The sequence below is a fragment of the Triticum aestivum genome, chromosome 5A (genome assembly GCF_018294505.1).
Source record: "Triticum aestivum cultivar Chinese Spring chromosome 5A, IWGSC CS RefSeq v2.1, whole genome shotgun sequence".
In the NCBI taxonomy this organism is placed as follows: Eukaryota; Viridiplantae; Streptophyta; class Magnoliopsida; order Poales; family Poaceae; genus Triticum; species Triticum aestivum.
Genome location: NC_057806.1, coordinates 668,297,362 through 668,310,274, shown reverse-complemented (window position 1 = coordinate 668,310,274; position 12,913 = coordinate 668,297,362). Strand labels below are relative to the sequence as shown.

Genomic DNA, 12,913 nt, shown 5'->3' with positions numbered 1-12,913 from the left:
TGTCTTCCCGGTCGCAGAGAAAATCTGCAATCGGGTTGGTACAGCCGATATTCTCGATGCTAGGTCGATGTCCCTTGTTGAATCTCGTTCCCTCAATGGCCTTGTCGTGTTCGTCCGCTCTACGTACTCAATCTCAGAGCTACAAGCAGTGATACTACTTTGCGAGCATCGCTTCAACCTCCCTGCAGACTTGTTGCAACAGGGCTCAAAGAACATATTATCCAATTTAGACCCTGTTCGGCACAAAGGGTATTAAAACATAGGAACTTGAAAAATCGTAGGAATAGAAAATGAAAACGGAGCAGAACAGAGGATCTAGAAACATAGGTAGGCTTGAGGGAAACGCGTTCGGCTGGCTGCAGGAATAACACAGGAGGCAGCTTATGCATGAAGTGTGAAGTACAGATTACAAAACATAATCTATTCGGCATGCAGAGTAGCTGCTTTTGTCTCCAAGCTGAAGTATGCATAGGAAAGGCATGTTTTATTTGAATGCACAGTACAGCTGTCAGGCTCCATCAGTTGTTAGCGCTCGCCTGCCTCGGTCTTCCGCGAAAACAAGAGCTCTGATTGGATTTTTATTTTCCCGTGAAAGTACAGGATATGGAATCTTTCCAGAGGAATGTGAAGCCAAAAATCCTGCATGCTGAACGCTGGTTCTCTTACATTTCCTCCTTTTTTTTATTCCTATACCTTTTCCTTTGAAATTCCTACAAACCGAACAGGTTGCCAAACACTCACAACCCGCCGCCTTTGAGGATTTCCTCAATTCGCTGAATCCCGGTAAACTTGATTGTCTGCGCTCCCTTATAGTATCTGACAGAAGTTTAGGCTATGCTCTCTCTGATGATACTTTAAACCGGATAAAGAAGATGGTGAGCAAGGAAACAACAGACAATGCAACAACAACGGTGCAAAGTCCTGCTCCTCGTCTGGGCCAGGCTAACTTATATAGAGTATCTGAAAGGAGGTCGACCTTCAAGTCTGAACATGCTTATGTTCGCACAAGATTGGAAAATTTACTGCTCCACTATGGCCACGATAAGGTATTAAATACTTTTGAGTAGTTGGCTTTTGCCTTTGTCAATTGTTCTTACAAATATGTCTAATTTCTCACCTCCTTGCTTCTTTTGATCACCTATAGATTAATTATCATACTTAGCTTTTACTATTTTTGGTTGTCCTAACAAGTGTACTTAATATTCCACACCTCCTTGCTTGCTTTAGGGACACACATACAAGCTTGGTACTATTTGTGGAGTGACAACAGCCACATACCGCTACCGCTATTCCTTCTGCACAACCTGCTTTCATGTCAACTTTTTGGCGAGCAGTGATGTCTCAAATGATGCCACGGGTTCATTTTGCCGAATTCTGGAACCGAGCTGATGAAAGAATTGAGAAACAATCAACAAATTTGCCTTTCTGCTGCCCGCTGAGGGATTTCATCGATGCCTATTCCAGTAATCCTTCATCTCATCAGTAACTAAACTTACTTTACCAGTTATGATTATGATGGTTATGATTATGAGAGACAGCCGATGAAGCAAGACGCTGTTGAAACAGCCAAACAGGAAGACAAAAATTCTGCTGCTGCTTGTACTGGCACTCTGTTTAGGTGACCTACTTGACGCTTCCAAGTCTGCTAGAGCTTCTGTGTTATGTTATCACGCAACTATTGTTCTTAGTTACCGACACGAGCTTTTATAGATGAGATGAAGTAGTTCTCTTGTCAGAGCTGACAGGCCCTTCTTTCTTACAGGTGAATTGAACAAGTTCATGGCAACGAGATTTAGTACATGGATTATCATAACTCTCCGTATCAAGTGTTTGTGCTAATTTGTCAAATTTGATAGTTTACTGATGCAAAAGATGACCAAGGAGCAAAATTCTGAGTAGCAGTAGTATTGTAGTAGTATGATAAATTGAAGTTAAGAGATAATGCACGCAAAAGAAATGGCTTAAAAAGGCTCATGCCAAAGTTTCAATTCCAAAAGGAGCAAGGAGTCCAAGAATTGGATGCAACACACAAGGTAAATATGTATGAGGCATGAAAATGTGAAAATGGCAAGTCGAAGCAAGATCTCTAACATGTGCGCAATCAAGTAGTATGAGATGACCGATAAGTCTCATGGTGCAAGCAACACAAGTAGTATGATCCACAATATCTTCCGCGTGTGGCGGAGGTTCGGCTGTGTGAATGGCCGAGTGACACATTTTTTAAGGAGGCGGGAATTCATGATGATTTCTATTATTTGGCGAAAAATGCCGGCATCGTCCCCTTCATCCAAGATAAGTGCGACCAATGCCTCCTACTCACTAATACCTTCGTGCAAAACTTTCACTTTTATCCTAGGAAGGAACCAGGTTCGATACTGCCCAGCCAGACCAGGAACCATCACTGACTCACTGCCGAATCAGACAACTTCATCCCCTAGGAAAGCTTGAAGATAAGATTGTGATGTATGGGGTCTTGTGGTTGTGTTCTATTGTCACCCTCGAGGCAACATGCGATTAGTGGACAAACATTTAGTAGGGGTGGGGTACGATGGCCTTATAGCAAAGGTCGCGATACACCGACAAAGTTTGATTGGTATAGTACCATTCTGAAGTTGTTTACTCTTGTAACGTTTTATTGCAATTACCCAATCTAATGAGTACAATTCACTTCCAGATGCAAACCTTACACATATGATTGCTTTATTCAGGCAGCTAGCGCCACTCATTCTCTAGAAGAATAGTCAAAAACAAAAAGCTCAACAAACCGGTCATCGGAATTTCAAGTTACAACAACAATCACATCGATCGACAAATTGATGTACTATCGTGAGTCCTTTTTTCAAGATATATATACCAGCTAGAGTTGGCATCTTCGGTATCAAAGGAAGCATACCAATATCAACACCATGTGGAAGGAGATGGCAGATATCCTCCACATGGACCCCGCGAACACCGACCTCGAAGATCCTCCTTCTGCAATACCAACAAGAGGTTAGAGACACGTCTCATCGCCGGCTCAGATCGAGAAACTCGGTTGCTCGGGGCCCCAAGAGGGTCTGTGAGTTTAGAGGTTACACTTACTCTCGCATGCTGGTGCTGTCTGGTTTTTGAGAGGAGTGGTCTGTATGCTGAGTGAAGAGCTGTTGGAATAACCACTGTAAGCGCACATCTTGGATTCGCAACCGGTGCCGCTTGTGTCCCCAAGCTTGAGCCCTCCGCTGCACACCGGCACTGCCGGGCACCCCTTCTTGCCTTGCAGGGCGGTGCAGTTTAGCCTGGTAGCCACATGGGGAAGAAATGGTTATTCTCCTGGTCACTGCTTGAGAAATAGAAACAGCTCGAGAGATATGGAAGCAGGGGAGCTAAGTTTGCGTACTGGAAGGTGTTTGAACTGCAGCGGCACTGGATGCAGTCCTGCGCGGTGAGCGCGTAGGTGCCGTTCGGGATGCGCAGATCATGATCGGCCGAGCTGTTGCTGATTGATGAGCTGCAAACTGAGTACACAAAAATTCGACGAGCAGTTAGTACCAGATTCAGAATACATGTTGTATAAGTGGCTTTTTCTTATGAACCATAATGAATAGTGGTCAAAAGAATCCATGTATAATCTTCAAAAATGCGTGGGCACTGAGCAGTCCAGTCAGAGTCAACTTTGTGGATTGGTCGTATGTTCATAGCTTGAGACCAAAAAGTCAGAGAGTTTGCCCGGAGACAGCAACAGCTAACAACCAATTAAACAAGTCCAAGTAGGGCTCAATCAATTGAACCTTCAAAACTGATTTTCTTCAACAAATTTCACACCAGAGATGCATTTTTTTCTGGACAATTAAACGGCTGCAATTTATTAGCTTTCTGCCCTGGCATACAGGATGTACAAATAGCGACATCTCTAAAAGCTTCCAAGTTGAGAGTGGAAGCATGAGGTCTCAATCTCTCTGAACAACTTAAACATGCGCATCAACCTCATCTTGTTCGGCTCGCCTAGTCATCGCTGAATATTTGGAATAAAGCTCCACACAAGCATACTTAATTTTCAGTTTCCCCGGTCCCAGGTCATGCATGTGGCCTTCCATAATTAACTCATTAGTTTATCCTAAATTGCATTCCGGCAAACTGTCACCAGTCAACTGAAAACTTCAACACAGACTTAGTGGCAGTACCTCATATTGCAAGAATAGTCCTAGTTACACCTTTTAAACTACCAAAACAATTACTGAATTAGATGAATCAGTCGAAGCATATGTGCGACGTTAAGAAGGGCACCGCACAAGCACTTCGCGGAGAAGATACCTGAATTTTCCATTCTTGATTATTAACTAGCATTCCGCAATAAATTTATTAGAATTACGTTCCATGTTACTTTTTAATCCGAACTATAACAGCAAGTCAGTAACACCTAAGCTCCATGGGGCAAATTACTAAACAAAGCAACTGAACTAGAATTTCCCCCGGCTGGTCCTGCGTGTAGTTGACTATAACTAATTTATCCTATTGTAATCCTAATAACTTGCATTCTTCCTTGGCACTCCTCTACTGGCAAGGTTCAAGATAAACTGAAATCTGAGTTCTCTTTTTGCGGGTGAAAAACTGAAATCTGAGTTCAGAACTTATCTCTGTAAGTAGTTCAGAACTCACAAGTTTGCAAGAACAATTAATAAACTCCATGTATTGATTGAACTAGTTGTATGTGCAAGAAAACATTAAGAGGAAACAGAGCACGGGTAAGTAATTTACGTACCAGGGAGCGGGACATCAAGAACCTGGTCCTTCTGCAGTGTCTTGGGGTCGGCGATCTTGTTGAGCTTGAGCAGCGTGTCCTCGGTGACGCCGAAGGTGGCGGCGATGCCGGAGGTGCTCTCCCCGCCGCCGACGATGTGGGCGAGGTGGAAGACGGCGGCGCCGTCCACGGGGTCGCAGCTGCAGGGCAGCGGGATCCAGAGCTTCTGGCCGATAGTAATGAGGTTGACGTCGGCGATCTTGTTGGCGGTGGCGATCTCCTGGTAGGTGACGAGGGCGTCGAAGGAGTTGCGGGCGATGGCGTCCAGCCCGTCCTGCGGCTGCACGGTGTAGACGGGCTTGTGGTCCGACTGGCCGACGCCGTTGCCGGCGCAGAGGCAGCGGAAGGGGATGCGGACGGTGGCCTGGGCGGCGACGCGCGTCTTGGGGGAGGTGGCGAGCGGGCGGCCGTTGGCGCCGAGGAGGCCGGCGAGGGTGGTGGTGTTGAAGCGGGCGAGGAGGTCCCCGTAGGTGGTGGCGTTGGGCACGCGGTAGCCGATGGCGGAGTCGCAGGTGGTGCCCCGCGGCGCGCTGCAGGTGAAGTTGGTCGCCGTGGCCGTCGCGGCGAGGTGCAGGAGGACGAGGAGGACGGCGGCCGGCGCGGCCAGCCGGGCGGGCGGCATGGTGGGAGTGGGAATGTGGAGTTTTGACTGCGGCGTTGACGCGGGTGGAGGAGGACGAGATGATGCTCGGCAGCTTTGCTCACGCGAGGCCCGGCTTAAATGGTCGTATGTGCTGTGTGGGCTCCTGCCCCCATTTATTCGTTTTTGGCTCGAAATGGAGGATGAACCTCCGGCTTGCTTAGCCGACATGTGATCCCAAAGTGTGTGAAATAATGGGGATAAAATCGTACTAATTCCTTCATTTACTTATACAAGGCCACTATGAAATACTATACATTTTGCATCTATATAAGGCCACTAGCGTTAATCGAGGTAAAATTAATGATATTTTCTTGTACTAGCAATTTGTTTAATACTTGCATGCATGCAATCATAATGATAGTCAGCTACTTTCTTCACACAGTTTTCCTGTATGCATGTGGTGTACTCCCTTGGTCTCTTTTTAGTCTGCATATAAGGTTTTGGTCAAAGTCAAGCTTTATAAAGTTTGACCAACTATGTATTAAATAATATCAACATTCACAATATGAAATCAATATTATAATAATCTATTTTCATACTATATAGTCTTAGTATTGTAGGTGTTCATATTTTCTAATATAAATTTGGTCAAACTTTATGTAGTTTGACTTTGATCAAATTTTATACGAGGGGTAAAAAGAAACAGAGGAAGTATTAATGATCTCAGTGAATGAAAAGAAAAGCTAAGGCCTCATTCGGTTTGGAGGATTTCTATGGGGAATACATAGTAACAAGGATTCCGTAGGAAATTTTCTTATAGATGCATTCGGTTTGTAGGAAACGCGTATGAGAATTTTATAGAAATACTATTCATTTCCTATATTTCTGGAGGAATATACGTATATACTTAAAGCTCATTTTATGCGTAGGAACGAGGCAAGACAATTCCTTAGGATGGCAAGTGCCATCCTATGAAATTCCTATACTACTCCTAATTCCTACATTTTGCTTTCCTCCAAACCGAATAAGGCCTAACTTGCAAAGAATGCATTAAATTTTATATTGGTATCTGTAATCTTAGTTTGTGGCCTTGTATATAAAAATGGAGGGAGCACTAGATATGCAGGAGTACAACTTATAAACCTGTAAAGTTCTTTCAAAACAAACCGCTAAAAATCATCGAAAATATACGAGCGATACGCCATGCCGCTGTAAGTTCCGGTCTATTAATTTTGTACGTTTAAGAGCGCCTGTAAAATTTATCCGTTTTCTAGAATCTGAGAATTTTGCAGGTTCCGGTCAAATTATTATTATTGGTTGCGGGTGTAGCCTAATTCGGAGAAGGTACAAGTCCTCTTTTTTTTTAAGCATCAGTACAGACACAAACGCTCATATACACGCGCATACACTCACCCCTATGAACGCATACACGCACACCCTACCCCTGGTGTGCGTGCACCAAGATTCTGCCAGGAATAAATCCAGGAATAATGCAAGCACCAGAATTTGAACCCTGGTGGGTTAGGGATACCACTGTCCACCTAACCAACTCAACCACAGGTTGATTCGCAAGTCCTCATTTTTGTTGCGGGGTCGAGAAGGTACAAGTCCTCTTTTTTGTTGCGGGGTGGAGAAGGTACAAGTTGAGCTCAGTGAAAAACAAAAGATTGTTCTCTTTCTGGCGTGGCGTTCCACAGGGGCTGCGGTGCGGCGTGACTAATAAGCGGAGAGGAGCTGGAATTCCACGCTCACGGGTTGCGTCACAGGGAAAGGGAAAATGATTAGGACTCTGCCAGCCAGAGTGCCACGCTAGCCGTCTCGAGCAGAATAGCAGGTCAATGCCGGTGTGGACTTCCAGGTTTGAACGGCGGGGTGCGACGCCCTGAGAATGAGCTCGACGTCTCCACGCCGGACGCCACTGCCGTCCACATCACCCAACGCGCAAGCACCATTTTTCTACTACCTTTCTTCCTTCTCGCCGTCGCCGGGACAACGACGTAGCACCGCACTAGTCCAGCCACATGATCACAGCAAATCCGACCGCACTGCACCTCTACAAACAGATTTCAAGCACACGGCAAGATTTAACCGCGAGCGGGTCGATTATTTCGCCTACTTTGTCTGTCTGTCAGAAATAAAGTGTTTGCTAGAACCGACGGAATGCCAATATAGAACATGAAAGCGAAAAATTTACACGGGAAAGAAAGGTCTAACCAATGAACCAATGAAAGCCAGATTGCGCTTGCTGCTCTTTTCTACTACAAAGAATGAATGATGGGGGCAAAACCGGGGGCCTGAACTCTACTCCTGCCACGGGATGGATGCTACTGCAAACTCACTCCAGGGACGAAGGCGGCATGCCGGGTGGCTCCTCCGTGCGCGGGGGTGAGGAGCTGAAGTCGATGGTCGGGAACACCCCGGGCGGCCTCTCCACCGGCTGTATCGACAGCAGCTGCGACGAGTCCCCGACGACGTCGGCCCACCCGTAGTGAGGGTCCGCCCTGGTATATGGTGAAACGCACAGGAATATGAGATCCAACGCGCTCAGGATAATTCTAGTACTGATCGCATCAGAAAATTGTTCTGAATCTGGAAATAAGCTTCACAGGTGAAAAATCTTACTCGTAGTACGTCTCCTCGTCTACGACTAAATCCCAGCTCTCGCCGGTTGTGCTCTTCCCGTACTTATGAACTTTCCTGAAACATATGTACTTCACAGGTTATCCACTGATGGCATCATTATATTCTAGAATGATTTCAGTACACAGATCTTAACAACACCATCATGACGGACGGCACATACCCATTGCCGAAGTGCTCTTCTCCCCAAGTCCTTGACCATCCTGAAAGTTTCAAATCAGATAAGTAACTGCCTATGAAGATTTATATACTGCTAGCGCTATACATGTTGAGCATCCAATTTCTAAGAATGAGATGCTGGATATACTGCATGCAACTTACACAGAATGGTACTGTTTCAATTAGTTTACAGTATTTAAAGGAACTCTCAGTCGTTGGTAATGTATGACCCAATCGCCACAAACTAGCTAGTTGGTGCTATTTCTGATGTGGACAGCAACGAAAGACACTACAAACAAGTGTGTGGGCACTAATGATGTTGAACGTGTGTTTGAGTAGACAGCTAGTAGCATCTTATCTAGTTGGGCACGATGAGACGCAACATATGTGGCTACGAATGACATTTTTAGGAACTAACTGGTGAATAGTCAACAACTATAATGAAATATAATTTATTTAGCAAACAATAACATTAATCAAAATTCATAAAGAAGCTACGGGTTGGTTTTGGCCTAGCTACTTTGTGTAGAATGGGCTGTTTGTTTACGGTTGGGTTAGCCAACTTTCAGGATTGTACATAATGTTTTTCTTCAATCAATGCAACAAGCACAATGCTTTGCATTTCGTGGAAGCTTGTACAAATCAGTTGGTACAGGAATGTTCAGGGAATATCTTTCTGTCACCCATTAAGGTAGTGAGCCCAGCGCCAGCCTGTAGGTCAAAGGGAATCACAAAAGGCTATCATGCATGATTAGCAAAAGAAAATAGGGTGGTGTTCCTGGTGTAGCTCTGTTCACAACAAACCTTTGTAATTTATTAGAGATGTAGGTAAAAAAATACAAGGCATATTGTTATGACCCCGTACCCAGGATATGTATGTTAATATTATTAAGTTAACGACTACTAGAATCTAGCATAGTACATTGTTACCAATAAAACGTGCATTGTGCATATATGTTATCAATGGTGGCGAAACTTACGGTCACCGCCAGGAGAAGCATGCCATGTCTCCCCTTGTCGTGAACCAATTCCAGCAAAGAATTTCTCTTCCCATTTATCTCCCCATCTGGTGCCTAAGTCTGTCTCTGCCCACTTATCTGTCCTGTAAGACCATCAAAGGGATTGCAACAGTTGTCAATCTCCATTGGACAGGGCAAATTGGCAAATGCAGTATGTATGGTAACCTAAGGAACTATGACTAAATATACAGTGTAATACTCATAAACCACTGAATACATATAGTCCGATTACTTAGTAATACAGGTAGGAAGGTGCTTACAGAATAAGAAAGTCGAAGCTCAAGAAGCTCACCATTTCAATACAGAGCCACGACCATTGTAATGTTCACCCCATCTCTCCCACCAGGACTGCTCATTTAACCTTCCATATTTATGCGCACCTTTTTCTGTCCAGCCCTTGGCATCATATTTCTCCCACCTTGGAGAAAATTAACAGTTTAATTAAATAATCTGAAGCACACTTGTAAGCAAACCTAAACAAAAACACGATGCAACTCTCACCATTTTTCATACCACCCAGCATTTTCTGTCCCTGATTTGGCTTGCTTCTCTGCGCTCTTCTCAAGTCTTGCAAGATTGCTGTGTTACACAATTTAAACATTTAAACCATGATCTAGCTTTACGGGCTGCAAATTCATATTTTCACGTAATAGGGTTATTACTTATTTTCCATTTTCTTCACACAGATAATACTGTAATCAATGCTACAAAGAGTTATAAATGCTACAAATACTACGCCAAAAGTGAGTATATATTACAGCGACTAGCCCTTTGTCCACTAGCAGGTGCTATCCGAACTGAAGATTGGAAGTAGAATGGATAGGAAGAAAAACAAAGCTTGTGATTCTAGGAAGAATATCAGTGATATACTACGAGATATGCCACATCCCACATGGGTCAGGAAATCATGATCCCATCTGTCTTTTTGTGGATCTTATACACTTGGGACACATAAAAGAGAAATCTACAGATGACCCATTTGCTTGCTGTAATTTTTTGTTGATGACATTATAATATAATAAATGAGCATGTTGCTTGGTTTTATCACCATCTTAGGTTCTATGTCCGCATATATGCAAGTACATCTGTGGAACTGGTAACATTTGTCAAAATTAGCTTTCGATGTCAAGGAACAACAAGGAATGTTGCAGTTACAATTGTAATCACTTAGTTAGATATGGAATGGTTTCCTTTTATTCATTGAACGAGGAATGACATACTTATAACACTGAAATTGCAAGTCAACTAATTCACCTCCATTCGTCTTGGTGCAGAACTTCTTTCCACTTTTCCCACCAAGAGTCACCCTCAGCATTCTTCCCAGATTTCTCAGCACCTAACATGTTAAAATTGTATTGAGAGGTCAAGAAATAATGACAACAAATGTATAAAGGTTAAAAATATTGTCAATGAACATAAATCAATTTATGTACTAGTACTTACTAGTTACTATCCCATCACATTAATTAAATCCTTGGTGTTATTAAAAAATGGAGTCAGAAAGACCATGTATCACCAAAAATAAATGAAGTTATAAAGAGTAATTGCATACCTAGCTCTTTGTATCCAGTCCAGTCACTTTTCTCCCACCACTGCCACATAAAAATAAATAGATAGAGATTTGTTACATAAAAGATCAATGGACATGGCTATGAAACTCGTAAACTCCTAAGGACTAGCTAAAAACTTATCGGTGATAAAAAATGATCGGCCATCTGTGATATTACATGCCTACTTGGGCAATAACCTTTTAAAAGCAAAAACATTTTTCAGTTGAATGAAACGCCTATTTCAAGCACCAATGTTGACCTAGCAGATAAGGGAAAGAAAGGACAAGAACATACAGTGATGAAAACCAGAGTGCAGTCTATCAGAATAAGTAAAGCAGCAGCGAGAACATACAGTCTCTTTCCATTCAGTGGAACCATCATGAGTCTGTCCCCCCATCCTAGCCCAGCGGCAACGGTACCCATTCTCACCGAGATCTTCGCCGCTCTCTCTGTACCAGGTGCTTCCATCTTCATTTGTGCCAGATTCCTTGACTGCTTCATCCAGCAGGTTGATTCCCCACTCCTTCTCACTAGCAATACCAGTGTCTATAAGGCAGGTGCCAAAGAAACACACGCATTTCCTTAGCACCGCAGAATAACTACAAGTTGGGGCATTTTTCACTTTGGAGTAGACATCTGGGAAACATTCTTCTTCAAAATTTAAAGTGACAACAAAAGAAACCCACCTCTCTTGGGCGGGGTGTCGCGGGACTGGGGAGCCGGCCCTCTCGGCGTGCACCGCGGATAGAAATCATTCTGCTTGGGCTGCCTTCTAGAACTATACTAGTGAACAAAAGAGAATCATGTATCAGAGATTTCATTCCCTAAATAAATACTACCTCCGTCCGGAATTAGTTGTCACAGAGATGGATGTATCTAGCCAGATTTCAGATTTCGGTGTTAGATACATCCATTTCCACGACAAATAATTCCGGACGGAGGGAGTAATATTCCGCAACAGCGCAAACATACTGACTCTATGAATATGAAGCTTCTGTCTACAGCATTGGCACGTTATTGATTAAACTGTATAAAAATGCACGCATGTTGGAATAAACAAAGATAAAGCTCATGATTGTTGCCAGAAGCGAATGTGAGGCAAGATATAACAGGCAAGCGTATCTATCTACCCAGAAAAGAAAACTAATAATGAATGTGCAGGAGGATAAATCCTAGATTCGAAGTGGCGAGCGGCCGCGCACGTACCGGGAGGAGGGGAACGGGAGCGATGGCGTGACGGTGAGGCCGACGCGGCGGCGTCCCCGGGCAATGGGCTTGCTCCCGTGGACGCGCTCCGGCGAGGCCGCGGCGGACGCCTTGGCGGAGAGCAGCAGCAGCCTCCGCGGCGGCGTGGGGTCCGGGCGGGCGTAGCAGCAGCAGCGGATCGCGCGCGCGGGGCCACGCGCGGGGCGCGGCCATGGCCCCGCCCCCGCCCGAATGGCGGACAGATCGAAGGGCGGCGCCACGAGCCCCCCGGAGCAGACGGCCATCTCGTCGCGCCGCGGGCCAGCGGGAGCCCAGGCGGCGGAATGGGGGCCGGGTCAGGCGGTCAGTGGCGGGAGCAGGGAGGCGGAGGGGCGGGGGGCTTTATAGGGGCGCATTTCCCCGGCCGCCCACCAGAGAGAGAGAGAGAGCGACTGGCGGTGGCGGCTCGTGGATTCGGTCACGGGGATGGCGAGACGGGAAAGAGAAGTTTTTTATCGGGAGATCCTGGAGGAGTGAGATGTCATCATGGAGTAGCGTGCGTGTGTGTGGTGCGGAGGTGGAGGCATATGCGGCTGGAGGGAGACGAAGGAGGCACGCGGGTCGGTCCCACTCGTCGGCGTCCATCAGATTCCGGTGCGCGATGCGGTGGTCTCGGCCTCTCGGGCGGGCGACGCAGACACGCTGCGTGGCGATCGCGGAGTCGCGCCTGGGTGTGCCGGTGTGCCGTGTGCTCGTGACCATAGTCGACGAACGAAATGCTCCGTCCATGTGGATGCCATGTGATGTGAGTTCGGCGGTTGCAAAGAAAAGACGAGTTCGGCCATGGATGCTGGTACTATGGGTCATACGCACAAACGGTGAGAAACGTACTAGCTTGTGTCTTGTAGAGACGCCAAACAGGAAATGACACGGACAAGGCATGCTCACATGTACTCCTCCGTAAACTAATAATACTCCCTCCATTCCTAAATATTTGTCT

The 12,913-nt window shown here is 45.4% G+C and overlaps 1 protein-coding gene across 1 annotated transcript; it reads right to left on the bottom strand.

Moving 5' to 3' along the window:
- Nucleotides 1–2,612: 2,612 nt before the first annotated feature.
- On the bottom strand, nt 2,613–12,503 carry LOC123101764 (uncharacterized). Its single transcript, XM_044523067.1, has 15 exons — nt 11,935–12,503; nt 11,415–11,506; nt 11,081–11,274; nt 10,731–10,770; nt 10,433–10,514; nt 9,680–9,757; nt 9,471–9,596; nt 9,140–9,261; nt 8,164–8,203; nt 7,983–8,057; nt 7,697–7,861; nt 4,739–5,523; nt 3,377–3,494; nt 3,082–3,275; nt 2,613–2,973 (listed from the first exon to the last, which is right to left on the bottom strand). Exons 1-15 carry the CDS (start codon nt 12,216–12,218, stop codon nt 2,879–2,881), a joined length of 2,490 nt encoding a protein of 829 aa, XP_044379002.1. The 5' UTR covers nt 12,219–12,503; the 3' UTR covers nt 2,613–2,878.
- Nucleotides 12,504–12,913: the final 410 nt, after the last annotated feature.